At 46.1% G+C, this 26,408-nt stretch overlaps 1 protein-coding gene across 10 annotated transcripts in view; it reads right to left on the bottom strand.

Annotated features, from left to right (window-relative positions):
• Positions 1–26,408, bottom strand: part of ARHGAP44 (Rho GTPase activating protein 44) — a 168,575-nt gene that overhangs the window by 15,256 nt on the left and 126,911 nt on the right. For all 10 annotated transcript variants that reach the window (XM_072730391.1, XM_072730389.1, XM_072730392.1 and 7 more), the window contains exons 8-16: positions 25,844–25,912; positions 23,358–23,439; positions 22,783–22,910; positions 19,110–19,221; positions 18,614–18,695; positions 15,693–15,773; positions 12,811–12,924; positions 12,096–12,187; positions 10,141–10,321 (exon numbers count right to left, since the gene is read on the bottom strand). In XM_072730391.1, the coding sequence (XP_072586492.1) occupies positions 10,141–10,321; positions 12,096–12,187; positions 12,811–12,924; positions 15,693–15,773; positions 18,614–18,695; positions 19,110–19,221; positions 22,783–22,910; positions 23,358–23,439; positions 25,844–25,912 (941 nt within the window). The remainder of the gene's footprint in view (positions 1–10,140; positions 10,322–12,095; positions 12,188–12,810; positions 12,925–15,692; positions 15,774–18,613; positions 18,696–19,109; positions 19,222–22,782; positions 22,911–23,357; positions 23,440–25,843; positions 25,913–26,408) is intronic.

Below are 26,408 nucleotides of genomic sequence, written 5' to 3'. Positions count from 1 at the left end.
GTAGGGACCATCTGGTGCAGTGGTAGGCGAGGGTGACACGCATGCACAATGCCTGCCACGGCGTCCAACAGAAGGAGCCCTAGGGGAGGTGGGTATCACTTCATTTTCCTTACCCTATGCTCCTTCACTTAGACCTTTCCCATTTGGGGAGGGGGGTGCGGGGAGTGTGGGGCAGGCATGGGCTCCGGGATCAGAGCTCTTGGGGGATGGCATCTACTTCCAAGGGCATTTTCAAGCAGCAGCAACCTAGACACCAGGCTCCCCGGTGATCTGGTTTACCAAGCAAAGCGGCCAGCCGGGGCATGAGGCACGGACTGAGCAAGACCTGCTAAGTTATCAGTGGCCAGAATCAGCAGCCCAGAACTAAAAAGCTGAGCATACACTTCAGCTTTCACAAAGAGACCGCTGTGCCCTGTGCAATCCCCACTCTCCCAGCTCGAATTCCTTTCTTAGGGGGGGCAGCACCTTGCGTTCACAGCGCATGTGCATCAAACATTCGCTGATCTCTTCAAAAAGAAAATATAAACCTCTACACAGTGAATCAATCACAAAGGCAGGGCTCTTGGTGGAGCATTTTTGATTTAAGAAAAAAAATTGGTATAAATACATGGACGTGGCGATCCCTGGGTGGCTCAGTGGTTTAGCGCCTGCCTTCAGCCCAGGGCGTGATCCTGGAGTCCCGGGATCGAGACCTGCATGGGGCTCCCTGCACGGAGCCTGCTTCTCCCTCTGCCTGTGTCTCTGCCTCTCTCTCTGTGTCTCTCATGAATAAATAAATAAAATCTTTAAAATAAATAAACAATGAGCACTGCCTTTATACTATATGTAGGCAAATCAAACTCAATTAAAAATATATTAAAAAAATACATGGACTATTTAAATGTTTGAACATCTCCATTAAACTCACCCAGAAGACAAAAGTTGTAAAACTGCTTGGCACCACTGCCAAAGAGGGGAAGCTCTCCGAAGATGGAATACAACCCAGAGGTTATATAAGTTTCTGCTCACTGTTTTATCACATGACGAAGCAACAATAGCCAGAATCAAGAAACTGTGTTTACCGAGAGAGGGCTGAAATGCAAGTGCAATTAATGAAGAACAATTCGTTCATCGGAAGTCACTGCCCAGATACCTCGGGCCAGTTTGGATGTCAAAGATTTCCCGTGGCCCATTGCTTTCTAGAGAAAACTCAGAGGAATTGGTTTCAGACCCCTTTAGAGATGAATCCAGGGCACAGCAAGAAGCCAGAGGCCAGGATGCAGCTCTAAGGTGCAAAGGGTTTGGAAATTAATAAGCAGGAGCGTGTGCCAGAATCCTGGTGGGGACCTTGGGTGAGTCTCTCTTCTGGTTTCTTCTGGGTCCTGTGGGAGGTGGGAGCAAGGAGGCAGGAGAGGAGTGCCTGCATTTGGCCCCGAGATGCTTGTCTCCTACTCCTGTCTTTTAGGGTAAAGAGCCAAGAGGGCAGGGAATTCAGCCGTTCTCAGCCGCTCATCATTGGGATGCACACAGGGTAAACCCGGTGACAATTCCTCACCCTGGCAAGGTGGTCCTACTGAGGCATAATTTACCCTGTTGAATTCCTTCTGGTCTACTGGGACCTTATCGTTGCATGGAACTTATCACAGGATACACTTTGTACCTTTCGTAACAGACTGTATCATAGGATAGGTTTTGGAATCATCCATGTCTCTAGAACCAGTTAAACCATTCATTGACTCAGTAGAGCTCTTCATCTACAGAAAGAGGCTAATACCTCCCAATCCATTTCCAGCATTGCCATGAAGGTCATTTATCAGTGCCTGAGTGGTAAGACATGTATAGCACACTCTTGGACCTTTACCTGGGGGAGGAAGCTTTGTGGCCACGTGATGGGCCATGGTGGTGTGTGAGGGATGGCAGACACAGGGTGTGCCCCCTAAGGACTCTGTCTAGCTATGCAAATGGTATTTATGGGTTGGCAAGTTGGGGACACAGACAATCAAATGACATCTTCATGGAAGGAAGAGGATAAAAGCTTGGCAGGTGGATTGTGTGGAGTTGGAGTGGCAGCTGGGCAATGGGGTGACCTCACCCCAAAGCTTCAGGGGAGTAGCACAGCCCAAGAGTACAGGCTTTGAAAGGAGGGATTTGAAGTCTGAATCCCAGATTTTCTCATTACTGTGTAATATGGATGAGTTCCTTAACATCTAGTTTCTTCTGATCATTTTCTATAAAATGGGAGTAATAGTGACCCCTCCTCCTTAGGGTTGTAGAAAACAAGCAGAACACTGTATACAATATACCAGGCACCTACTAAGAAGCCAACAAATGGTAGCCTTGACAACGATGATGCTCTGTTCTTGTAGGTGCCAGGTACAGATTTCTTTTTTAATCCTCATGGAGAAAGAAATAGAGGTAGTGAACCTAAGCCTAAAACAGGCTGACAAGAGGGGGACAGAAGCATACTGTGCCAGCGAATCAAGCCAGTAGGAGATGGAGATATTGGGAAGACCCCATCTGGGTCATGCTATCTGGATTTCCAGGGTTTGCCATAAGACTATCTTCCCTTCCCAACAAAACACCAAATATTGGGGGGAGGGTAGGTTCTCTGATAGAAGTATGGGGAACGGACAAGGAATAGAGTTCCTTCTTGGTAGGTTCCTGTGTCTTCCAGGAATTTGGTGAGATGGGCCAGCATGGGTTTCAGAGGAGGGGAAAGCCTACTTGGAAGACTCTAGGCTTAAGCATAGAAAAATAAAGAGGGGATCCTCTTCTTTCTTTAAGTCTTACTGCTTTTGCCCAGGTCACCTGGGTGAGAAAGAAGGGAAGAAACCAAAAAGGTAGTCTTGATTGGAAGGTTCTTTGGGAAACAAAACCTGCAACAGGGAGCAGGAGACTCAGGCAGAAATGGCCACAACCCTTCACTCTCCAGACGGCCTTCTATATCACATTATAGGGACTCTCCTGCCACCTTCCAAGGTCCTCAGCCAGTCCATTTTGGCTTTTGTGTATTCTGTGTTTGCAGAATTAGCCCAATAACCCGTGGGTGGGTGGAGACAGACAGATATTCATGGTGTCTTTTAGTGGCACCATGGCAAAGAAAGGGACTGGTCGGTGTGCCTCATGGAGAAGTACACCCAGCCGTGTTGTGATCTGAAAAACGGACAGTGTCACTCAAAACCCTAGTCCATGTACTCAAAGCAGCTGATATTTACCCCATGCGGGGCAATGTTCTAAACACTTCATAAGTAAAACTTTATTTACTGCCCAAAACAACTCTCAAGTTGATGCTCACTCTTAGGTCTCTACTTTGCATAGAAAGAAATCGAGGCATTCAGAGGTTAAGTACCTTCCCAAGGTCACGTAGCCAGAATGTGAACTCGGAGAGCGCCTGACCCCAAAGTTCATACTCTGCAATGTTCATAGGGTTCTTTCACATGAGGAGCTTCTTCTCCCACAGGGTACATAGAGAAGAGAGTAGAAAGGTCAGACCTATACTTGTCTCCTTGATGCAGGAAATGAAGCGATTTTCTTGTTTTAAAGTCTGTACTCCGGTAGGCCACACAGGGACACCATGAGATCCAGAACCTTAAAAGTTAAGAGAGACAAAGGGCTGCCCCAGTGGAAGGAGGGAGGGAAGAATAAAAGCCCAAAGCTGAAAGATGGAAGATCCAGCTGCAAGAAGAACAGGCATCTACAGAAAGAATGCATTTATCGTGGAGCAGAAGGCTGCTGTGAACCGTTCTAGGGAGTGGACCGCCAAGGGTTAGCAGGTGCTTTTTGCTTTTTCTCCCCCCTCTATAGGGCAGACATCTGCCACGTCTGCTTTTGAATCCCGGTCAGGAACAATCTAGCCAGGGGTATTACCTAAGACATGGTTTTAAAGTACTCAAGTCTATGGAGATCTGGAAGGTTTTGATTTCTGTTCTGAAAAGCAGTTACATTTGGCAAAGGCCAGCCAAGAGAGAGGAGACAAGAAATGCGTCTGCATCAGATGGTAGACCCTGGAGAATTTGGAAAGATCCCCAAGCATCTCCTGAAGACTTGTAAGTTCAGGGAATGTTTAGGATAAACTTAGGGGCCAGGCAGCAGTGGTAGGGGCTTGTGGGGTCACCAGATGGTGAGTGTCAGGAAACCTAAAAATCGAAAGGCTCATTTTTAGCCTTGCCTACACTCACCTGGGAAAGGCCAGAATCAGGTAATTTCCAGTTCTTCCAGGGATAGATAATTCCTTTCTTAAATATATAACAACAAAATTCCTTAACCTCCCCAGAACAAATAAAGGCTGGAGTCATCTGGCCGCATTCCGCAGACTCAGCATCCATAAATGCATAAATCTTGGCGACATGGAAGCTGAGCGGGGGCCCGGGCCAAGAATATATCTCTAAAAAGGTCCACTTGGCCAATGCAAACCCAAAATAGGAGTCAAATTTCCCACTGGTACCCAGGATGACTTTCTAGATAAGCTTGTCTCTGGACAGGTTCAGGTTCCACAGGCTTTCTGATTTAATAAATTTGGGAAACGAAGCATGCCATGGCAACCTTATGAAGATCTGTGACACGTGACAATGTGTCATGGACTCTAAGAAATCATACACTCAATGACCTGATTTGGGTGCACTGAATCATGTGTTTTAGGAGCCGTTAGATCCCAGGTTTCTGTTGCCTCCCAACCCAATATGACCAGTTCCACTGGTATTCCGTAGGGCACCATCCACATTGCTCCCAAGCCTTCCCAATTAAAGGCACCTATTCCAAATTACTGAACATCCAGATGAAGGTCCAGATGGGTGGGACAAGACCCATTGCAGAGCAGGTGCCAAGCACTGGTGAAGGATGCACTGCACACCGAACTGAGCTCTAAGGGGGATCGCTGGCTCTGGTGTAAAGGTCCTCATGGATTTTTTGGGTGGCTGTCAACTGGCTCTAGTAGAGCACCTCTGAGGACCAGACCACTGTGGCACAAGGGAAATGGCGACAGGCAGGTCAGGTTTCAAGACTTGAGAGCTGTGTGTTGGTCTTCTGGGTATAAAGAGCCAAGGCCACTGGGATTTCAGTGGACACACTGCCATCCTGCTGGGACTCAAGAGAGTAGGTCTGAGCAGGCATAGTGGGATTGATGTCAGCCAGTAGGGTAAGAATGGAGAGCAAGGGCCGGAGCCAGAAGGCAGCAAATGGGCAGCATATGGAATGGTGGTGGCGGTACTGGTGAGGTCTCTGAAGTGTACAGCTGGCAGCAGGCAGGGAATAGAGGCAGAAAGGGGCTGAAAGGGGAAGACAATAGCCATTGGGTGGAGATGTGAATGAGGAATGAGACTCCATCACTGGCATAATTTCTTTTCTTGCCCTTGGGCTTGTCCACTGGCTTCTCACCAATCCCAACTGAGTTTGTTCACACTGCCAGGGACACAGCCAATGGAGGCATCAGACAAATGCTTAGGGCCCTCCTGACCAATGCGCAAGAGAGTGTAGACATCTTGGCTCTTTAGGAGGCAGTAGGGCTCACATAAAAAACTGTTGGATGGGACCAGGGATAACACTCTGCCATTGACAGAAAAGTAGAAAGGATCCACAAGGTTATTTTCATGTATTATTTGGGACAAATGATCCATGAAACAGATACTGCTATTTTATAGAAAACAAAAAGCCAATACAAACAAGGCATTAAAAATACATAGTAACCTGTACCCTAAAATTTCTCAGCTGGAGCTTACACAGGGTGTCCGGGTACACTGGGTGACCTAATCAATACTTTGTGGCTTGGAGTGTTGGCAGTCAGGACAGCCCGTATGTCACACCAACACTCAATGACTAGTGTAGGAAAGTTTTGAAAAAATTTTTAAAAATTATATCCCTGCCAAATTCCTTACTCAGAATGGCAAAATCTTTCTGCAATTCACTGCTTCTCGACCCGAGAAGAACCACTAGAACCAGCTAGGACACTTTTAAAAAGCACCAGTGCCTGAATCCCAGCCCAGGGCAATTAGAGCAGCCTCGGAGAACCGGGTCGGGCTGCAGTACAGCAGCCCTCTTTCTTTAAAGCTTGTTCTCGCTTTTGTTGTGTAATGAGCCAGCCTGGAAACGAAGCAGCTTATTTATCTGGGTCGCAAATCCACACTTTAGGCAGAGTTTGGCAGGCACAGCTCATGTACTGTACCCAGCACTAGCTGAGGTGGTTCAGCTTGGCAAGGAGGATTCCAGGACCGTTCCCTCAGAAAGCTGGTAAGTGGGTGCTGGCTGTCAGCTCGGTGCTCAGCTGGGGAGGAAGGCCAGGGGCTTTAACTTCTCTCTGAGCGGCTGCCTGGGCTCCCACATAGGGAGGAACTGGGTTCTAAGCGTGAGTATTCAAGAGACCCAGGCATAATCAACAAGGCATAATCTTTGTGATCCAGCACATTCCTTCTACCACATTCGGGTAGTTATGTCACTGAGACCAACTCAGTCGAAGAGAGTGTGGTTAGATTTCAACCCTCAGTGTGGCAAGAACCAAGCACCTGGGGCCATATTCACCACGAAGCTTCTGGTGTGCGGCTGCGGTGGAGGGATGTATTAGGTCCCAGCAGCTGCTGTAACAAGTACTGCAAAATTGGTAAATGACAGAAATCCATTCCCTCGCCGTTCTGGAGGCTAGAAGGCCAAAGTCAGTAGCAATGGTCTACAATCAAGATGGCAGCTGGGTTGGGTGGTGGTGCGCCTGGGTGGCTCAGCTGGTGAAGCATCCGCCTTCGGCTCAGGTCTTAATCCTGGGGTCCTGGGATCGAGCCCAGCGTCCAGCTCCCTGCTTAGCTAGGACTCTGCTTCTCCCTCTTCCTCTGCCCCTCCCCCCACTCGTGCTCACTCTCTCTTGCTCTCTCTCAAATAAATAAATAAAATCTTAAAAAAAAAAAAAAAAGGCAGCAGGGCTGTGCTCCCTCCAGAGGCTCCAGGAGAGAAGCTGGTCCTTGCCTCTTCTAGTCTCTGGTGCCTTATATTCCTTGGCATGCTGCCACATCTCTAAATCTCTCTCTGCTCCATCTTCACGTTTTTCCTTTTCTGCATGCAAATGTCACATCTTCCTCTGCATTTTATGATACATGTGTCTGTATTAGGGGCCACCCTGGTAATCCAGAGTGGTTCCCTGAGTTCACAGTCCTTATTTTAATATCTCAAAGACCCTTTTCCCAAATAAGGTAATATTTACAGGTTCCAGGATTCAAGACCTGCTGCTATCTTTGTGTGTTGGGGGGGCGGGGGTCATTAATCTGCCTACCACAGTAATGAGAAAGGTCGATGTGAGCTCCAAAATCTGCCTCCAAGTCTTGCTAAAGAAACTCCGTTTCCTGAGTCATCCTGAATCAAAGGCAGCAGTACCAAAGCCTGGAGCTGGGATGGGAGTGAACCATTTTGTATGATGAATGACGACGTAACAGCCATCAGCCAGGAAAATGTTGCTGGCACTGATGGGGAACCTACCATTTCTTCCAAATTTGAGCCAGTTTTTCCTTTTTTTCAGGTAAATCTATGGATATACAATTGTTTTGTTTTTTTTAACTTGACCAAAGTGCTTTCATTAAGCGAGCTTTGTCAGTGTTTCAAGAGGGTAATTGGAAGATTTTAAAACGTGTCTCATAGATTTTAAAAGCTCAGAAATGGGATAAATGCAGAGAATTCCCCTACTGTTGCTAAAATAGCACAGGGACTTCAGCTGATGCAAATTGCTTTCTTCTCCCCACAGACACTTATAACTTCCGATTTCTGTTTCTGTGAAAGCTGGTTAGAAACTGATCATCATCCATCAGCTTACTGTACCTGAAAGCACCTGTGCCAGTACCCAGACAACTGAGCAAGGGTTACCCCACACCAGTAAGCCCTCCACATGTCTAATACAAATTTTAAAACACACAAACTATCCCCATTTAGTGTGCAAGAAAAATTTATGTGACACATCCCCTATACCCTTAATGTAGATGGTGGCAGTTTCAGCTTTAAATCCGAACAGTATGCAGAATGAGCAAACCATTTACAAAGTTCTCAAATGACCCATCGTCATCAGAGAGGAGGCAGTTGCTTAAAATGTCATCATTCAAGAGGCATCTACCTTGGGGGCTGAGTCGGTTAATAAGCGTCCAAGTCTTGATCTCAGCCCAGGTCTTAAACTCAAGATTCTGAGTTCAAGTCCCACACTGGGCTCCACACCCAGCATGGAGCTTACTTAAAAAAAAAAAAAAATCATCATTCAAGTTTTTGCATCTGCCTGTGTACTCTGCGGGCCAGTGAACTTTGCTCCAAGATTCCACAGCTGTAACATTCCCGTAGATGGCATCTGGATCACTCTTCACAGGGTTCTGGGAATCCGATGGGGTCTGGCCGGAAGGACAGAGCAGCACACCTCAGATGCAGAAACACCAGGACCAACGGAGTTCTCCAGAACCCAGCCGGGACTGGAATTCATCCTCCAGGGTATCTCCTTGGCTAGACATACTTCTCAAAGGAACAGAGCTGCTTAAACGGAGATTAAAAACAAAATCCGAGGCACTTGCCTCGGATGTGTTCCTCTCTGTCTTTCTGTATTTCTCTCACAATGTAAAGATTGGATTTTAAATATGCTCTTTTTAAAGATTTAAGAAGGGGCACCTGGGTGGCTCAGTTAGTCAAGCAGCCCACTCTTGATTTCAGCTCATGACCTCAGGGTCTTGGGATCAAGCCCAGCTTCAGGGTCTACACTCAGAGGGGAGTCTGCTTCAGGATTTTCTCTCCCAATGCCCTACCCTCCACTCACTCATTTTCAAATAAATAATTTTTTTTTTTTAAGATTTAAGGAAATTTCCCCTTACTCTCCCTAACTTATAGGAATTTCCGTTCCTCTTTCTGCATTAGCTAGGCAACAATAACCAACAGCTCAGAGCAGATAAACAACCCCTTGGCTGCCTCACACAGCAAGTGTCTCCACTGGGTAAGGGGACAAGCAGGGATGCCAGCCCTTGTGAACATGCCTCCATCGTCCCAGGACATAGGTCCAGGTCCCCAGTGCCAGCTTCCACTCAGAAACCAAGAGCGGTGAACAAGTAAGACTCACGCACCTCTACAATTCTTGGTTTTCAACCTTCCCTCTGACCCTCTTCAGACCATAAACCTTTGGAGCAAGCAGATCTTTCTGGCTGCCTCGTGATCCTTCAGGGAGGCAGAAGGTGGTTGCCTGAATCTCCAAGATTTCCATTCAGTGCTTTCTGCTCCTGGCCCATTTTGAAAGACCAGCTGTTAAATTTTATGTTACAGCAGCAATTTTAAATTATTTTTTTAAGCACTTTTAAATTTTTAACCAGAGTTTCAACGAACTTGCTGGAGCAAACAATGCAACCCATTCCTTTCGGAAGACACATTTGCCGATGCCTTCTGGTTGGGGGTGTTCACAATCCCTAGACCGGTTGCCATGGCTGACGCTCACTGCGAATCAGCTGTGCTGTGTTTGTTATGAAACATGTTTATACCCATTTTATTTGTTTCAGGAATCACATCATGCAGTTACACGTTACGTAAACTGATTTGTATAGGAACATCGAGAGGGTCGTTCTTGTGCAATATTAAGTTGAAGGTATTTATGAGTCCCCGGGGTGACCGCATACTAATAGGTGTAGGTGTCAATCAGAAAAGATGGGGGGAAAGTCTTAAAACCTTGGAAGGATTTTACATTCAGATTGCTTCAAGTTTTAGGTTTGTTGTTTTAAAGAGACGAAACCTGGAAATGTTTGATTATGCATTCAAAGTGCTGCTTCTGCACAAATTTTGCTGAAGAATGCCAATGAGCAGAGCCATTGTCGGTGAAAAAAACCCTTGGGGATTTGAGAACTGACATACATTTATAAATTTTGAGTGAAAATAGTGTTCACATATTTCTTTTAATTTCCCTTGCTGAACAACTTTTTTCTTCTTTTTTTGCTTTTGATGAAAAGTAATTAATATGGATCACAACCATTGGCTCAGCTGCACTTACCTCTGCCCCTAGAGCAAGGGAAGCAAGCCAAGGGACTCAATCAAAACAGCACAGAGGAAACAATTTAATTGCTACAAATTGCCTACACCACTGATAGAGAGTGCAATTTCCCTGGCAAATCCAGTTTGGTATTAACTCCCCACCCCTCCCTTCTTGACCCCCAATGCTGAGAAAGGGACAGTGGTTCATACCCATCCTTTTTGTAAAACTCCAGCATCATGTTATCCGTGGCGACACTGAGGGGCCGGCGGGCCTGCTCAGGCTGGCGCCGGTCAGCAGGGTCCATGTCTGGGGAGGGCATGGAGCTGTAGTTGGCGTTGTGGTTTACGTGCACGGGACTCCCGTAATTCCCTGTGATGTTGAACTCTATCTCTGCGGGGAAGAAAGAATGAGTGTATGTGATCTATTGGTCATGCCTTTCTTAGCCAGGAGAAAGCTGAGCAGACATGGCCTATCCTCTCACTTCACCCCTAGAAAACTGTGTCCGGTGCTTCAACATTAGGTCACCTGTTGATACGAATTTATCTTAATATAATTCATCATGTTAGCAGATGAACAAAAGTGCTCACCTATCACATTAATATGATGGGAATTAAATAAGGCATTTTCCATTTGTGATTAAAAAAACAACTTAAGGGATGCCTGGGTTGCTCAGTGGTTAAGCATCTGCTTTTAGGTCAGGTTGTGATCCTGGAGTCTCATGATCGAGTCCCACATCAGGCTCCCTTCATGAAGCCTGCTTCTCCCTCTGCCTATGCCTCTGCCTCTCTCTTGCTTTGTGTCTCTCATGAATAAATAAAACCTTAAAAAACAAACAAACAAACAAACAGGAACAGATGGGTACTTTCTGAAAAAGACAAAATCATCTATCTTGAACCTCAAGGTTATAAGTGATAACACCAAAGCAGTCTTAATGAAGTTGGGGAAAGGGTCAATGCCCACACCCACAACTGTTATTTAACACTATTGGAGAAGCGCTGGCCAATGAAATAAATCAAGAAAAGAAAATAGGAAGCAATATTATGATGATAGATGATGTTATTTTTCTGGAAAACCAAAGAAAAAATTTAAAAGATTGGAAACTAGAGATTTCACTAAGGTCATTAGGGTTGTTGGCTATCAAGTGACACTCAGAAGTTTCCCATCCTTTCCTAACCATAACCTGTCTATCTGCAGTGAAAATGAAATCTGCTCATTCACAAACTTACAGATTGATGCCTTAAATTCCTATCTCCTTATTTCTTTATTCTGATTTCACCCTCTAACCTGTCTCATCACAACTCTTAGGACATGAGCAGTTAAGAGCCTTCTTAGTCAAAACACATGAAATCAAGCAAGGACAATTAAATTTTTCGATGTTAGATCAGCATTCACAGATTACCTCTGATGGACAGGGCACAGAATTATTAATATTTTATCCTCCCATGAGTGAAATGGTTTACTGTTGCACCGCCAAAAGCATATCCTTGATTTTTACTAAACATAAGGTAAGTGCCATGTTTTTGTTTTTTTTTAAAGCAAACATTGAATTTAGCATAACAACTACTGTCACCTGAAAGCTGTTACCTTTGAGAGTCATACCCTTATGCAATGGTGCTCCCATGGCTAGGAACACTTACTAAGCACCATCTGAGGGAGCAGCCTTTACAGCCTAATTTTGAACTGGATACAAAAAAGAATCTCATCACCTTTGAGCCCCACCTTTACATGCCAAGAGCAACTCAAAGGACACACAAAAGGAATAACAAAAGGATGGCACCCAAGGGATCCCTGAGCCCTGAATCAAAGTCCATCCCCATCTAGGCCTATGCAGCATTTATAAAAGCATGTGATCTTTCTTTTTTGTTCTAGCATTTCATGATTCATAGGCAGGAAGATACCATGGTGTGGATGTTAGACCAGTAAAATCCACTGACATGGTTAGTGCAGGCAGTGGACACCTATGGCCAGAATGTCACTCAGCCAGGGATTAGACAGTAAGAAATCACCATGACTCTATACCCTACCTGAGTGGTGTGTGCATGTGTGAGAGCGTGTGTAGGAGGATTAATAACAAGCACCTTTGTTTTTAGAAGTTCTGAGCTCACCGTATCACTCTTACTCTTTCCTCAGCACCCCACTCCCATACCTCGAAGCCGCCACATACCCCCAGGGAAGAACCAATCTGCATGCTGGATGATGGGTTCGATGATCCCAACGATCTGCAGTGAAACTGTGGTCATCATCTCTGTGATATTCCTGTGAGCACAGAGCAAAGGGGGACAGGGCCAGGTTACCAGCCCAGGCAGCAGAGAGGCACATCTGACCCCACAGCCCTGAAAGGGTCCCTGGAGCAGACGCCTGCCAACCTAGGTCTGAGAGTAGGCTTTCTCTTTGGAAGGATACTTCACCTTTCTGAACCTCTCTTTCCCTTGTATAGAATCAGGTAACCATAGAAGCCCTCCTTATAGGAAGCATGTAAATGAGTAATATACATGAAATCACCTTTCATTGTGAGGTGTAATTCTCACAACTCCCAGACTCATCTGCTTTCCATCTCTGTTCTTTCTTTTGAAACAGCCCTCCACCCCTGGATCCAGATGCTGGGACATATGCTCTTCACAGAGTGTCAGGAAAGCCAGGAGGAGCTTGCCTGGCCACTGCTGACTTAAATTAGCTCAGAGAAGACCCTCGCTGCAGACTCCTATCTCTGAGACCATCAATGAGAAAGATCTGCAGAATTTTGGGTCTTCTCCTGAGCTTAAAAAATGAGCAGGCCAAGAGAAATAGGACTTGACAAACAAAAGAGGCTGATGATTTATCTGGGGCCCTGGTGGTCCTGCCCACGCGCTACCCATACACACATTCCTCCCTCTACTCACCCTTCCGCTTGTGGCCACAGGAGGTTGGGTCCTAACACAATTGCCATGTTACTGGGAGTCATCTTGTTTACATCTTGATATTCTGATAACTTGGATAAAAATTTGATCAAGTATCTGAAAGGGAGTCAGAAGGGCCAGGTTTAACAAGGGCTCAACCCCAGCCACGTTCTCCTAGCACAGGGTAGAAGTTTCTCTCCTAGAGCCCATCTCACTGTCAAGATTCACGTACCCTGCATTATAAGGAAGATGCATCATGTGTTATGTTAAGCAATGAGAATGGTTTAAAAACAAACAGACTCAGATCTCACTTGGCTACCTATCAACATCTGCTTCCATGAACTCTGGCCAGAGAACTTCCCCATCTTTCCTTTTGACTCAGTATCTACTGATGGAAAGTTCCTCCTTCTTTTCAAATCCCAATCATTTGCCACTCTCCCTGTGTGCAAAGGTGAGAAGCAAAGTGTCCAGGTGTCATCAGCGGGGACCTCTACATGCTAGGTGTGGTATCCCCTGGGATTAACCTCAGTGGAGCTTTGAAAGCTAATGGGAAAAAAAAGTTAAACATAGATTTAGCACATGAGCCAAAAATTCACTCCTAGAGACCTACCCAAGAGAAATATGCCCACACACAAACTTGTACACAGACGTTCACAGCAGTATTATGGAAGCCAGCCAGAAAGTGAAGACCACCCAAAAGTCCACCAAGAAGGGAGGAACAGATAAATAAAATGTGGTCTGTCCATAGAATGGAATAATATTCACTCAGAAAAGGAACGAAGTACAGACACTCGCACACCATAGGGATGAAACTTGACATCATCCTAAGCGAAATGAGCCAGATACAAAAGATCATGTGTTGTAGGACTCTACCCAGGTGAGATGTCTAGCAGAGAAGGTAAATTAGTGTTTGCCAGGGGCCAGGCTGAGGGACTGGGGAGTGATTGTTGATGGGAACCGGGCTCCTTTAGAGGGTGATTAAAATGGTCTAAAGTTGGTGGTGATAGTTGTGCAACTCTACAAACGTACAAACAACCATGAAATTGCACACTTTGGAGGACACGATGGTATGTGAGTTATATCTCAAGGAACTAATGAGGAAACCATACATTAAATTGCTCTTGGGATTTTTTTTTTCAGTTGTGCCAAATATACATGACTACTTTAACATCTTAAGCATACAGTAGCATTCAAGTCAGCATCAAGCACTTTCCCATTGTAGAGCAGCCATGACTACCATCCATCTCCAGCTCTTTGAGCTTCCAGAACAGAATCTCTCTACTCATTGGGGCACCTGGGTGGCTCAGTGGTGAAGCATCTACCTTTGGCATAGGGGGTGATCCCAGGGTCTTGGGATTGAGTCCAACATCGGGCTCCCTATGGGGAGCCTGCTTCTCCCTCTACCTCTGTGTGTCTCTCGTGAATAAGTAAATAAAATCTTTAAAAGATAAAAATAAAAAAGAATCTCTCTACTCATTAAACTCTCACCTCCCCTCTCATGCTCCCTTCCCCCAACCCCCGGCAACCACCTCTCTACTTCCTGTCTCTGTGAATGTGATGACTCTAGGGACCTCACACACGTGGAATCATACAGTATTCGTCCTTCTCTTTCTAGCTTCTCTCATTTAGCACAATGCCCTCCATGTAGAAGCAGCGTGTGTCAGAACCACCTTCCTTTTAAAGGCTAACATTGCATCATATATATGTTTTGTTTATTTACCCAATTTTTGTTTATTACCCAACATTTGGTCTGTTTTTACCTCTTGGCTATTATGGATAATGCTGTCATGAACATTTGGTTTCACATATCAAGTCCCTGCTTTCACATCCTCTGGGTATATACATATTATATTTATATATTTATAAAATTGTATATTTGTATATACAAATATATATATAATATGTATATACAAATATACATATTATATATATATTTGTAAAATACATATATACCCAGAAGTGGCATTGCTGGATCATATGGTAATTCTATGTTTAATTTTTTAAGGGTCCGCCATACCGTCGGCTGTTAGAATTTTTAACAGGAAACCAGAAATACTCAGGCAGATGGCAACAGGAGCTGGAGCTGACAATCTGTATCTAGGGAAGCTCTGAGGAGGGGTGGCAGGGCCAGGAGCAGTGCTGGCAAGCGGAAAGGATGAGGAAGCAGAGAGTGTGAAGGAGCAGAAAAGATCTGTAGAGCAGCGGGAAGTAAAATCCCGGGTGGCAGCAAGGAGAGTGAGAGAGACAGACATGTGGAAAGGAGGTGGCGAACGGTAGAGCACTGGAGGATACTTTCCTGGCTCCTTCTCCCTGCAGACTAGCTCAAGGAGACCTCTGCCACCAGCTCCAAGTTTGGTCAGCTTCCCGGGTGCCCCTGAACACCTATCTTTACAATAAACCCACAATATTGAGGCATCAGAGTGGCTCAGTTGGTTGGCTCAGGCTGTGATCCTGGGGTCCTGAGATCAAGCCCCGTGTCACACAGGGCATCTGCTTCTCCCTCTCCTCCGAGCGTCCCCCCTACTCGTGTTCTCACTCTCTCTTCTCTCTCAAATGAATAAAAAATCTTAAAAAAAAAATTAAACCCACAGTATCTTAAAAATAGCTTGCATTAATTTTTGCTTCTTGCAAATCCCAGAACTTTACTGAATTAGCCAGTGGCCTTCAAAATCATATAGAGCCTTTTGTTCTGTTTCTTCATTGGGAATGTAGTCATTAACAACCTTGCAGGGTCATCTGAGGTTGAAAGGAGACCATGCACATTAACCATGCTTGGCACGCCATAAAACGCCATGCACACTAGTTACCATGACCTTTAGCCAGGAAACCGTGTGTCCAGGGCTTAAATAACCCTGACCCCGTGTCTCCAGGATCCATCCACTTACCGGATGTTGTTGTGATTGGCCTTGGGCAATTTTTCACAAGCATTCCACAGAGCCTGAAGCCTCTTGTCTTGCTCCTGAATACTGGGGAATAAATAGGAAAGCCATTGGTTGAGGATGAATCAATGAGATCTCCCTGACAATCACATTAACCAGCCATTGCATTTTGGAGAACGAGAAGCCAACTGTTGCAACTGACCGTACGAGCGTGCTATGATTATTATTCAAGTGCTGAGTTATTACTATTTCCCTCTCTGTGTTCCCTGTTTTGTCCTGTAAACTTCCCCTGCACATGTTACATGTCTCAAGTGAACACAGGCCAGGGGAGCAGGTGGGGGCAGGAGGGCAGAAGCTAGACACCTGGTCTAGGGCAAGACAGGGCCGTGGTGCTATCAGGGGGAGATTCTGGCACAGAAACCAGGATCCAACATACCAGTGGGAGTGCTCAATCCACTTTCACACCATGGGGCAGCCTACTGTCCAGTTCAACAGATATTAAAGTTCCTTGGCTTCTGACACATAAGAGGTAGTCAGTAAATACCTTTCGAAAAGGCAAACAGGCATATGAGGAAATATGACCTTCCAGATCTAATTTCGAGATGAATACTTTCCATGAACCAAAGATTCTCCACTCTACAAAAGGTCTGCTCCAAGGGTTTTTGTTTTTATTTTTTAATAAAGCCCCTAAAAATTAAAAGAAGTTACTCAAAGGACTACATTTTATATATGCTTTTCATGAAAATCTATAAGGCATACATGGTTAGGAAGGGCTTTCTGCTCAAAGAATCTCTTCCCCAGAAAAATTAATAGGGAATCATCAGTTGGATGAGGCCCCAGCTTTGATTCATTAACCTGGGGCCCAAGGCAAAGTGTGACCATCACCCACACTTCATTGCTGTGTACCCATAGGTCCTCCCACAGATCTTCACAAGGGGATAAAAATCTGTCTTTTCCCTCAATTCAGCCTTGAGGAAGAGGTAAGCATTCTCCAAAACACACTTTTACTAGGACTCTGAAGTACAAACCAAATATGTCATTTAGAAACGGAAAGGTTAACAGATTTTATTTCTGAAGTGGCTGCAATTTGACCAAAGGTTGGACGAAAATGGTTTTGTGCAGGGAGGCCATGGAAGACCAGTTCCATCCTTCCCATGATCTCGTACCAACTACTGAATCTCTACACAACCTCACTTCCCTCATCTGTAAAATGGGTTCATGGGAGTACTTCCCACCTGGAGTCCGTGTGAGTGGTATAAAGGAGCAACAGTACAAACAGCTCAGTATTGGGGCCAGTTCATCTCAAGCTCTCAATCAGTGTCTTAGGGGAAAGGGCAGATGCTGCTAAGACCCAGCTAGATCCGGGATCCCTGGGTGGTGCAGTGGTTTAGCGCCTGCCTTTGGCCCAGGGCGCGATCCTGGAGACCCGGGATCGAATCTCACATCAGGCTCCTGGTGCATGGAGCCTGCTTCTCTCTCTGCCTGTGTCTCTGCCTCTCTCTCTCTCTCTCTCTCTCTCTCTCTCTGTGTGTGTGTGTGTGACTATCATAAATAAATAAAAAATTTAAAAAAAACTACTTAAAAAAAAAAAAGACCCAGCTAGATCCTAAAGTCTGGGTTCCTATATCATCAAGATCACATATACAGTCCAGAGAGACAGTTTCTATCAGAGGATATGATCTCATTTATCTTCATCCCTAGGATCACAGGATGGCTCTAGAGAAGTATAAAGAGTTGTAGTTACACACATGGGTTCCTGAACCAGACCCCCTGGACTTGAATCCTCATTCTGTCATTTATTAGATGGCAGGTAACCTGCTGTCACACACCTGCTCTAGGACTTGACGTCCTCACCTGTAAGCTGGGAAAAACAGCACACCCCAGTTTCAAAGGTTTAGTTACTGTGGCAATTAAAAGAGTTAAAGGTGTATAATGAGCTAAGAACAGTGACAAGCCTCTAACAGATGGGGCTCATGGTCAATATCATCACAGAGGTCACACCCATGCTCCACAAGGAGATGTAAAGATGCCAGATAATCAGCCAGGCTTTTCCGATGCATAGTCTCTACTCCATCTTGAAAAAAAAAAAAAAAAAAGCAACAACAACCCAGCACCATGTAACATGGCTGGAGCTAGCTTTCTCTAACGCCACTGGCTTCCCTAGTAGGTCAGCTGGGCTCTTTCAGGGTCCAAAGAAGCACATACATTTTCGAGCATTCCTTCCGACAGGTTAAGCTTGGCTGTGTTTTGAGACTAAGCCCACGACTAGAGACTTCTAGAAATCATGCCCCTCCTCAGGCACCCAGCTAAGGGCATCATGTTTTTATATTAGCTATTAATGAGTCATTATTAATATATTTGTAATGGTTACAAATAAGAGTCAAGACCCTATGATCACTATTCTATTCTATTCTCTCTAAAAAGAATTACTACCTGCTTGTGTGAGCCTTTCCAGAACCTTCTATGCATTTATGCACACAGAGGCCCTCCTGAAATTGTATTGTGTTGTGCTTTTAAAAACAAAACAAAAAAAACAGAATATCACATGTATCCTTGTTAACTTGCTTTATTTCACTGAAAAGTAAGGCTTCATATCTTTTCGTGTTAGCAGGAATAGCTCAACTAGTGCTTTCAAGTGCTACAGAGTATGTCACAATATAGATAGACCATGATTTATTTAATCACACACCACAACCCCCCCACCAATGAACCTTTAATAACCTCGAGGCTTTTGCTACTCAAAATAACACCATCATCAACATCTTCGGGTACACGCCTCTTGGGGTACACGTATGAGCAGAAATTTCTCTATGATGTGTACCACGATGTGGAGTCATAAGATCATAGGTTCCACGCTTTCATAATTTCAATAAATACTTCCAAATAAACTCCGCCCAACAACGTGCTCCAAAACATGGTGTACTCACTTGGAAGCCTGAATCCACTCGTCATAGAGTTCAAAGGTCATAAGAGGTTCCGGCAACTCTCGGAGGTAAGATTTCAAAGCTCCTGGACATGAACACAATATTGGCCATGAGCCACCTTACGTTGGCACGGTCATGTTCTACCAGCCAGCATCACCCGTGGGGGTACATCTGGGAATGGGTTCCTCAACCCACACACCACAATCCAATTGGTGATGGTCTCCCACGTGAGTGGATCAGAGGCTCTGGCATGGCAGTGGGACCCAGACGGCCGATCACATTGGTTCTCTCGCTATTTCCCATCGTCACCTCCTCTTCTCTTGGCACATCGGGGAGATCTCCAAGGGGCCCTAGCAATCCAACTTGAAACTGAGCCTTGAGTGGACTCACCTGAAGTATGTTGGGAAGCCACTGGCTCAGGTGTCACATGACCACACGCCCTTCCTGTGAGCCTCTACAGCACACGGTGGCACCTCGCTAAGGGGCCATGGGTACCCACCTGCAATTGCATGGGGGTCTGCCGAGTATTCCTGCACATCAACCACGCAGCAGTCCAGGGCAGCTTTCAGCTTCTTCAACTTGGAAGCAGATGGTGCCACGCGGAAGAGTCCCTGCAACGGCACAGGGGGTCAGTGCCTGGCCTTGCAACTCAAAGGCACAAAAGCAGAACAAACACAAAATCTCCCCACTCCCTCCCTCCAGTAACTCCTCGAGGCATGTTTCCTGATACTGTTACCCAGGATCATAGCTGCCCACTCTCTAAATGTCTCCACCTTTAGATGTAAGCAACTTTTGAGCAGGAACTGGGCCTCACCTACTGTTGCGTCCCAGGGCCTAGGATGGGATGACCTATCATTCTGTTTTGGTAAGTATCTGCTGAATAAATGAACCTTGGGCACTGCAACTTCTTGTGTATTTAAGATATATTTTGGAGAAGAAGTTGGCCAACACCTGGTCAGACAAGGGGTATCTAGGAAGCTGGATCTGAAAAGGTTTAGAGGGTGAGCACATGTGTGTGTAATAGAAAACACAGGGCTCTACTTTCAGAGACAAAGTCTATGTCCTCAGAGGACAAGCAAGCTAGGGGTGGTCTGTAAGGGGGAGATGCCTCCTTCAGCCGCTCCATGTTTCATTCTTTTTTTTTTTTTTTAATTTTATTTATTCATGAAAGACAGAGAGAGAGAGACAGAGAGAGAGAGAGAGAGAGAAGGCAGAGACAGAGGCAGAGGGAGAAGCAGGCTCCATGCAGGGAGCCTGACATGGGACTCGATCCCCGGTCTCCAGGATCACACCCTGGGCTGAAGGTGGCACTAAACTGTTGAGCCACCCGGGCTGCCCCGTGTTCCATTCTTAAGGCTCTCTCTGAATCATTGCTACCTCTTCTAAGCCAACCCCTGTACCTCATACAAAAGTGAGCTCTGAAGAGAAAGAGAAGGAGGAGACAGGGGTGTATTAAGGAGACGATTGCAGATACAAGTTAGAAGGGAACCCCACAGATGAGTTAGACACAGTTGAAGAGCTACGGGTTGGTTTCATCTTCTCAGCTCCTGGTATTCTGTGCTGCAACCCACAGACTGAGAGACAGGCTCGCAGAACAGTCTTTGCTCTTTCAACCTGTTGTGGTTACCACTCGGATCTCCAAGTTTCTTCAGAAGAAAATGTTCCTGATCTGGAATACTGAGTGTCTGGCCTGCTAAGATCGCTCACTCCATTCTAAGTAGATAGATGTCCAAAGCTCTCTGGCATATATGTGAGGAAGTGCCATAAACACGTTTGGGCTAGTATATAACTAAGGCTGCTATGACCAAGAGCAAGCTACAGCACATATCAAAGGAGTGGGCTGGATCCTCATAAAACCTTGTCACTGCCTTACAGGAAACCAAATGCAATGGCATTTGGTGATGGACAAGACCAAAGAGAGTACGCATGTCATATAGAAACCTGTAGATTTTTTACTGTTACTGAGAAGGCTGTTTCACTGAGTGATGTATAAAAAACCAAGAGGAGACGGAAAGGATTCTTATAACAGCTAGTGAGTCCAGTTTGGGGGTGTCCGAGGAAACTGTGCACATATTGAGGAAATGGTGGCACACGTGCGAGTGGAGACCAGAGGAAGGGGGAAGACCCCAGATACTCACTGAGGACATGGATAGAGTGGTGGTGCTGATAATCCCAATGCCGCTGACAGGGGCAAGAGGGGGATCAGGGAGCCAAGGAAGGTGCTAGTTTCAAGAACAGCTATGCCACTAACTTCACAGGTGGTAGCATGGCCAAGACAGCTGCCCTGAGTCCTGGGATTTGGCAAGCTGGAGTCCCTGGGGACCACAGAGGCAGGTGTGGCCCAGGTGAGGGCAGAGCAGAGCTGCAGGAGAGTGAGAGGGGCTAAGGGTGCAGGGGAAGCACATGTGGAGTGTTCCTATAAGAAGCTGGATGACACCAAACACAAAATCAAAGGGCTAGGGAAGGAGTAGGAGGTTGTAGTTGGGTTGGAAAAAGATATTTTTTTTTTCTAGCCTAGGGACAACCTGTGTACTTGTTACTAAGAGGAAATGAGCTGGTGCAGAGTAGGGAAAAACAGGAAAAAGAGAGAAGAGAGAGACAGAGACAGAGAGAGGCCTAGCAAGAGGTGGAAAGAACCAGTTGACACTAATTAGATAGCTGAAGATATTAACAAATGACTTTTCCTTTTTGTATATAATGTTTTTATGTTCCATAGAACATATAATTACAATTTATTCCCTATCTTTTAGAGAAACATACTGAAGTGATGCAGATGAAATGACACAATGTCTGGGACTGGCTTCCAATTATCCAAGGCAGGCGTCAGGGCGGGGGTGGGGAGGTGGGGGCAGGAATAGAGGTAGAAGGGAAGCATAACTGTCCATAAGCTGGTTATTTTATCATTATTTTATCTTTTGTGTGCAGTTTTTCTGTAATCTTAAAGAGTGATATTGGTTGGGTGGGTGGGGGTGTTGGTGAGGCCCAGTGCACTTCCGTCTACAAAGCTCTGACTCAGGGACTGTAAAGATCTCCTCATCTAGTCACTGACAACAGACACAAGAATGCCCAGCACTTAAAATGTGGTCCACAGGGACACCTGGGGAGCTCAGGGGTTGAGCATTTGCCTTTGGCTCAGATTGCGATCCCGGTGTCCTGGGATCAAGTCCTGCATTGGGCTCCCCGCATGGGGCCTGCTTCTGTCTCTGCCTCTCTCTGTTTCTCATGAATAAATAAAATCTAAAAAAAAAAAAAATGTGGTCCATAAAACCACATTTATCCCCACCCCTTGAGAACAGCCAGCACGTCAACATGCCTGGCATCAAAGCAGAAGCCAATATGCATCTGAACAATCTTGGCTTCCTTCTCAATTAGCCCTGTCTGTCGCACATGACCCAGGGCTCACTTAAAGACTTGTGGCTGTTTTGAATTAGTTGGGGACATTTGATAGATGCTAGACACGTATCCCCCCGCAAGTTCAGAAGCCACCATCTCCTCCATGAGTACTTGGCTCAGCGATATCAGTACATCCTAAGTAAATATCGACTGGCTGGCTGATCAGATCAAGGGAAGATGGAGCAGAGATTTTAAAATAGCCTAAAGAAGACAACAATCGCCAGGTCCACCTCCCAGGAAATGGTTTACACAGCAATAAAACCACAGTCGCCGACTTCCCAACAGACATCTTTACATGTGGCTCTTAAGAAGGGCTTGCTAACGTCTCTATCAATCCTGTTTCCAGGATCTCTATAAAAGAGTTATGATCAAGAAGGTTAAAAGGTCTACTTGTCAAAGGAGGGGGCTTATCAAGCACAAAATGAAGAGGAGGAGGAAGGTGCAGAGGAAGAGGAGAAAGGGGATGAATGGCGATGGGAGCACCAGCAGCAGAATCAGCAGCAGCATGACCACATCCTGTTAAATAGGAAGACAGGCTGGCTGGACGGTGTCTAGAAGCTCCTCAGGGCCAGTGGCATCAGCCTCCCACAATCCTTCCTCTTTCCCTTCCTGAAAAGTGAAGGCTCACAGAGAAAGCAGGACCAACGTGTGTGCTATAGGACGGGGAGCTGTCCCACACCACGATGTGTCTGGGTCAGTGGGGAGCTGGGGACAGAGGAGAATCTGGGGCCTGGAGCCGACATCTGCTGGGGGCTGGGGTCAGCCGTCGCTGGACCTACCTCCTCCTGCATCCCACACTCAAGGAGCATCGTCACACAGGCCTCAATGGGGAAGGCGATCTCCCGGCCGCTGATCATGAGGTGCTCTTCCAGGGGCTTCCCGAAGGAAGGCTTCTCGACCCAGGCCTCTGAGTGGGGAAGCAAGAAAGGGGTCTGTCAGCGGTGAGAGAAGGGTGCTCGCTTGTGCTGGAGTATTTCTTTTCCTCTGGTCAGACCGATTTGCCTGACTATGGAAGACAGGGAGGCCCGGCTGAGTCTCCGTTCTTGTGGTTTGGGGATGAGGGAGGAGACTGGGTGGGGCAGAGGGCTGGCTAGCTGCATCCAGACCTGCTGGGCTTGGTGCTGCATATGCACCAACCACACACACCTGTGCCCACCCTCTGAACTCAGCCTCCCGAGGGGGGCAGTGTGTGTGGGTGCGCTGTGCTGCCCTCCAACTGCATCAGGGGACCAGCCTGGGAAGTTCTAGAGGCTCGTCTACGTGGGGCCCTATTGGGAGAGTGTGAGGGTGGAGGAGATATAGGGGTCTCATCCCAGCAGGCAAGCAGCTCACCCACTTCCCTACTCTCACTTACCCTGCTGTGCTTTTATCTGAGGCAACACAGCCTGCAAGAGTGTCAGTGACTTCCTGTGGTACTCTGCTTGCACTTCTATGAGCTGAGGAGACACAAGATTGAGCATTACCCTTTGCCAGAGGGTGGGGAGCCCGGCTCCGGTGCCCGGGGTGGGGGTGGGGGCTCTGCATGAAGGTGCTGACTCCTGGGGAAGGAGGGGGAGGCCCCTGCTCTCTCCCAGTCCACCGAAAATGATGCCTTGAGCATGCTTCCTCCTCAGCCTCTGGAGCAAAGCAGTCACCACAACTGGATGTTTGGGAGGCAGGAGAGCCACCAAGGATGAGAGGACCTCCCCCGGCTGGAGCCTGACACAGATGGCTTGCCTTCACCGCGAACCTACCTTGCCTCCCACCCCATCCTCAAAGCTACACAGAGAAGTGCAACAGGAAAATATAAATGGGGAACACTCAGAGATCCGTTTGCCTAGGGGTACCTGGGTGGCTCAGTTGGTTAAGTGTCCAATTCTTGGTTTCAGCTTAGGTCATGATCTCAGGGCTGTGGGGTCGAGCACCATGATGGGCTCTGCACTTAGCGTGGAGTCTGCTTGGGATTCTCTCTCTTCCCTCCCCGCCCAGCCCTGAGTGCACACACGTGCACTCACTCTCTCTCTCTCTCAAGTAAATAAATAAATCTTAAAAAAGAAAAAAAACTGCGTTTGTCTCGAAGACAGAGCTAAATGCTAGGCTGTATATGATCTTCATTTCTGCAAGTGTGTTGAATATATGTGATCAGAAAAGGTGTGGCTTGATCCACAATCGTCAAGTACTTTGGGGATTCAATTGTTCTGACTCTAGTGATGCAGCCTGAACACCCAATTCTCTCAATTAGTCTGTTTTGATCATCTCACTACTAAAATAGCTGCTGAGGGACGCCTGGGTGGCTCACTGGTTGAAAGTCCGCCTTCAGCTCAGGGCATGACCCCGGGGTCCTGGGATTGTGTCCCACATCGGGCTCCCCACAGGGAGCTTGCTTCTCCCTCTCCTATGTCTCTGCCTCTCTGTGTCTCTCATGAGTAAATAAATAAAATCTTTAAAAAAAAAAAAAAAAACAGCTGCTGAAATGTTAACAAGAGCAGATGAACCCCAGTAAGCAACAGGCCTGCCATTTCTGTTCAGAACCCCCACCCCACAACTGGGTGCGTGTGAGGGAAAGGGGAGGGAATTGCTCTGTTTAAATGCTTGGCGTGGCTTGTTTACAGTTATATACAAGTAAAATAACTAGAAACTAACAAGAATTAAAAAAAAAAAAATCAGAGCACTGAAATAAATGGTACATAAATGCCAAGCCGGCAGTCCAAGAGAAGACTTGGAATGTCAAAAATGTCATTAGTTTCAGAAATTCTAAAATATTATCTCTGTAAATATACCCAGTGGAATATACTTGAGAAAGTGCTATTACTTTAAAATAAACTTTCCGGGCTGGAAGGAATGCTTATCAGTTCTTTTTTAGGGTCAGAGGAACGTCTCTGAAGGTCTGGACCACTCACTGGTCACAGCACTGGGGGGGACTATTACCAGGCCCAGGGCACTTCTGCCACAATTATAATTTTAAAAATTTTCAGGATTTCTCCTCCTTACTTTCCTTATCCCAACACTTCCCCAATTCATGTAAGGTTTGAGTTTTGTCCCCAGCTTTAAAGGCAGGTGATCTTAACTGGATTTTTAATTTGTATTTTTTTCTCTCAAGTTATTTATTTATTAGTTTTTTAAATTATCACTGGTTTGGTTTGGTTTTTTACTTGCCTTGCACTTTCCCTGGTAAAGAGCCAGGGTCTTAATTATTTGGACCTGATTATTCAAGTATGGATGACTCAGATCCTGTTTCTCGATGGTCTAAATCTGCTCTCATCAAGGAGAGACAGGCATACAGGCTACATTAATCATCCTTTACTTACTTGTCCTTGTCTTTGGCCAAAATCGAAATGAGAGACAATTATGGACTGAGGGCGGGGTTGGCTTCTTCTCCCCAAGTTCTTTGTTTATGACAGACCCAGGTTTTTTAACCTCGGCCCGAATGACATTTGGGACTGAGTCATTCTTAGCTGTAGGGGACTGTTCTGTGAATTGTAGGATGGATACTTAACAGTGTCCCTGACCTATTCTCCCTAAATGCCCTTCCCCTAGTGGTGACAGCCCAAAGTGCCTGCAGACATGGCTGAAAATCCACTGGAAGAGAGGATAAAATCACCCCTGATTGAGAACCACTGCCACAGACCACGGAGTTGCAATAATCATCATGGATAGGTTGAGTTTTATTATTACGTTTGTAGAGAAATCCATACAAGGAGAAGTAGAAGACCAGATTTATTCAGACACAAAACAGTTAAAAACTGTACTCTATCCCATGGCGTGCTCCACCAAGTTCCATTCGGTTCCATGCCACATTCTTTCCCATCCACACCCTGGCTCTTGTGAACAGTAAGTGCTCTTACCTTCCTGGACCCTTACCGTTTGAAAGTAGTTTGCATAGTCAATTTCTTTGGCCACAAAACTGTACATGTCTGCTGATAGCTGGTCCTGTGGAAGGTAAAATGCACAACCAAGGTAAAACACAGAACAATCGAGCCGCTAACACATGAGTCTAGACATCACAGAAGCAAGAGGCTTTGCTGCTGTTTAATCTCATTTTTAATAAGTCCCAGCATGTCACAAGACTTTTCTCTTGGACATTCCCATGTTTCCAAGCATGACTCTGGGGAATGAGTAAGTGTGGAGAGAGCACCTATGCCAGCAGTTTCCCCTGGGGATTGTAACACATGAACCACGTCCAGAGTCAGGAAAGCTGGTGTGGGGGAGTGATGTGCAAATTACTTCCCTACGTCTCTACATCCTATGCTACCACTCCTGAAATGGTCCACCATTTCCTCTCCTTGATGGCTGTACTGCTTTGCTGTCCTTCATCCCCAGTACTGAGTGGCCAATCACAACCATGTGGGAAATAGGTGGAAACACACCAATTTGGGGAAAGTCAGATAAGAGATGGGCAGGTTCAAAGGAGGGCTGCTGATTCAAA

Source organism: Vulpes vulpes, chromosome 12, assembly GCF_048418805.1.
Source record: "Vulpes vulpes isolate BD-2025 chromosome 12, VulVul3, whole genome shotgun sequence".
NCBI lineage: Eukaryota > Metazoa > Chordata > Mammalia > Carnivora > Canidae > Vulpes > Vulpes vulpes.
Note: the sequence above shows the minus strand (reverse complement) of the source record. Positions and strands in the feature narration are given on the sequence as shown.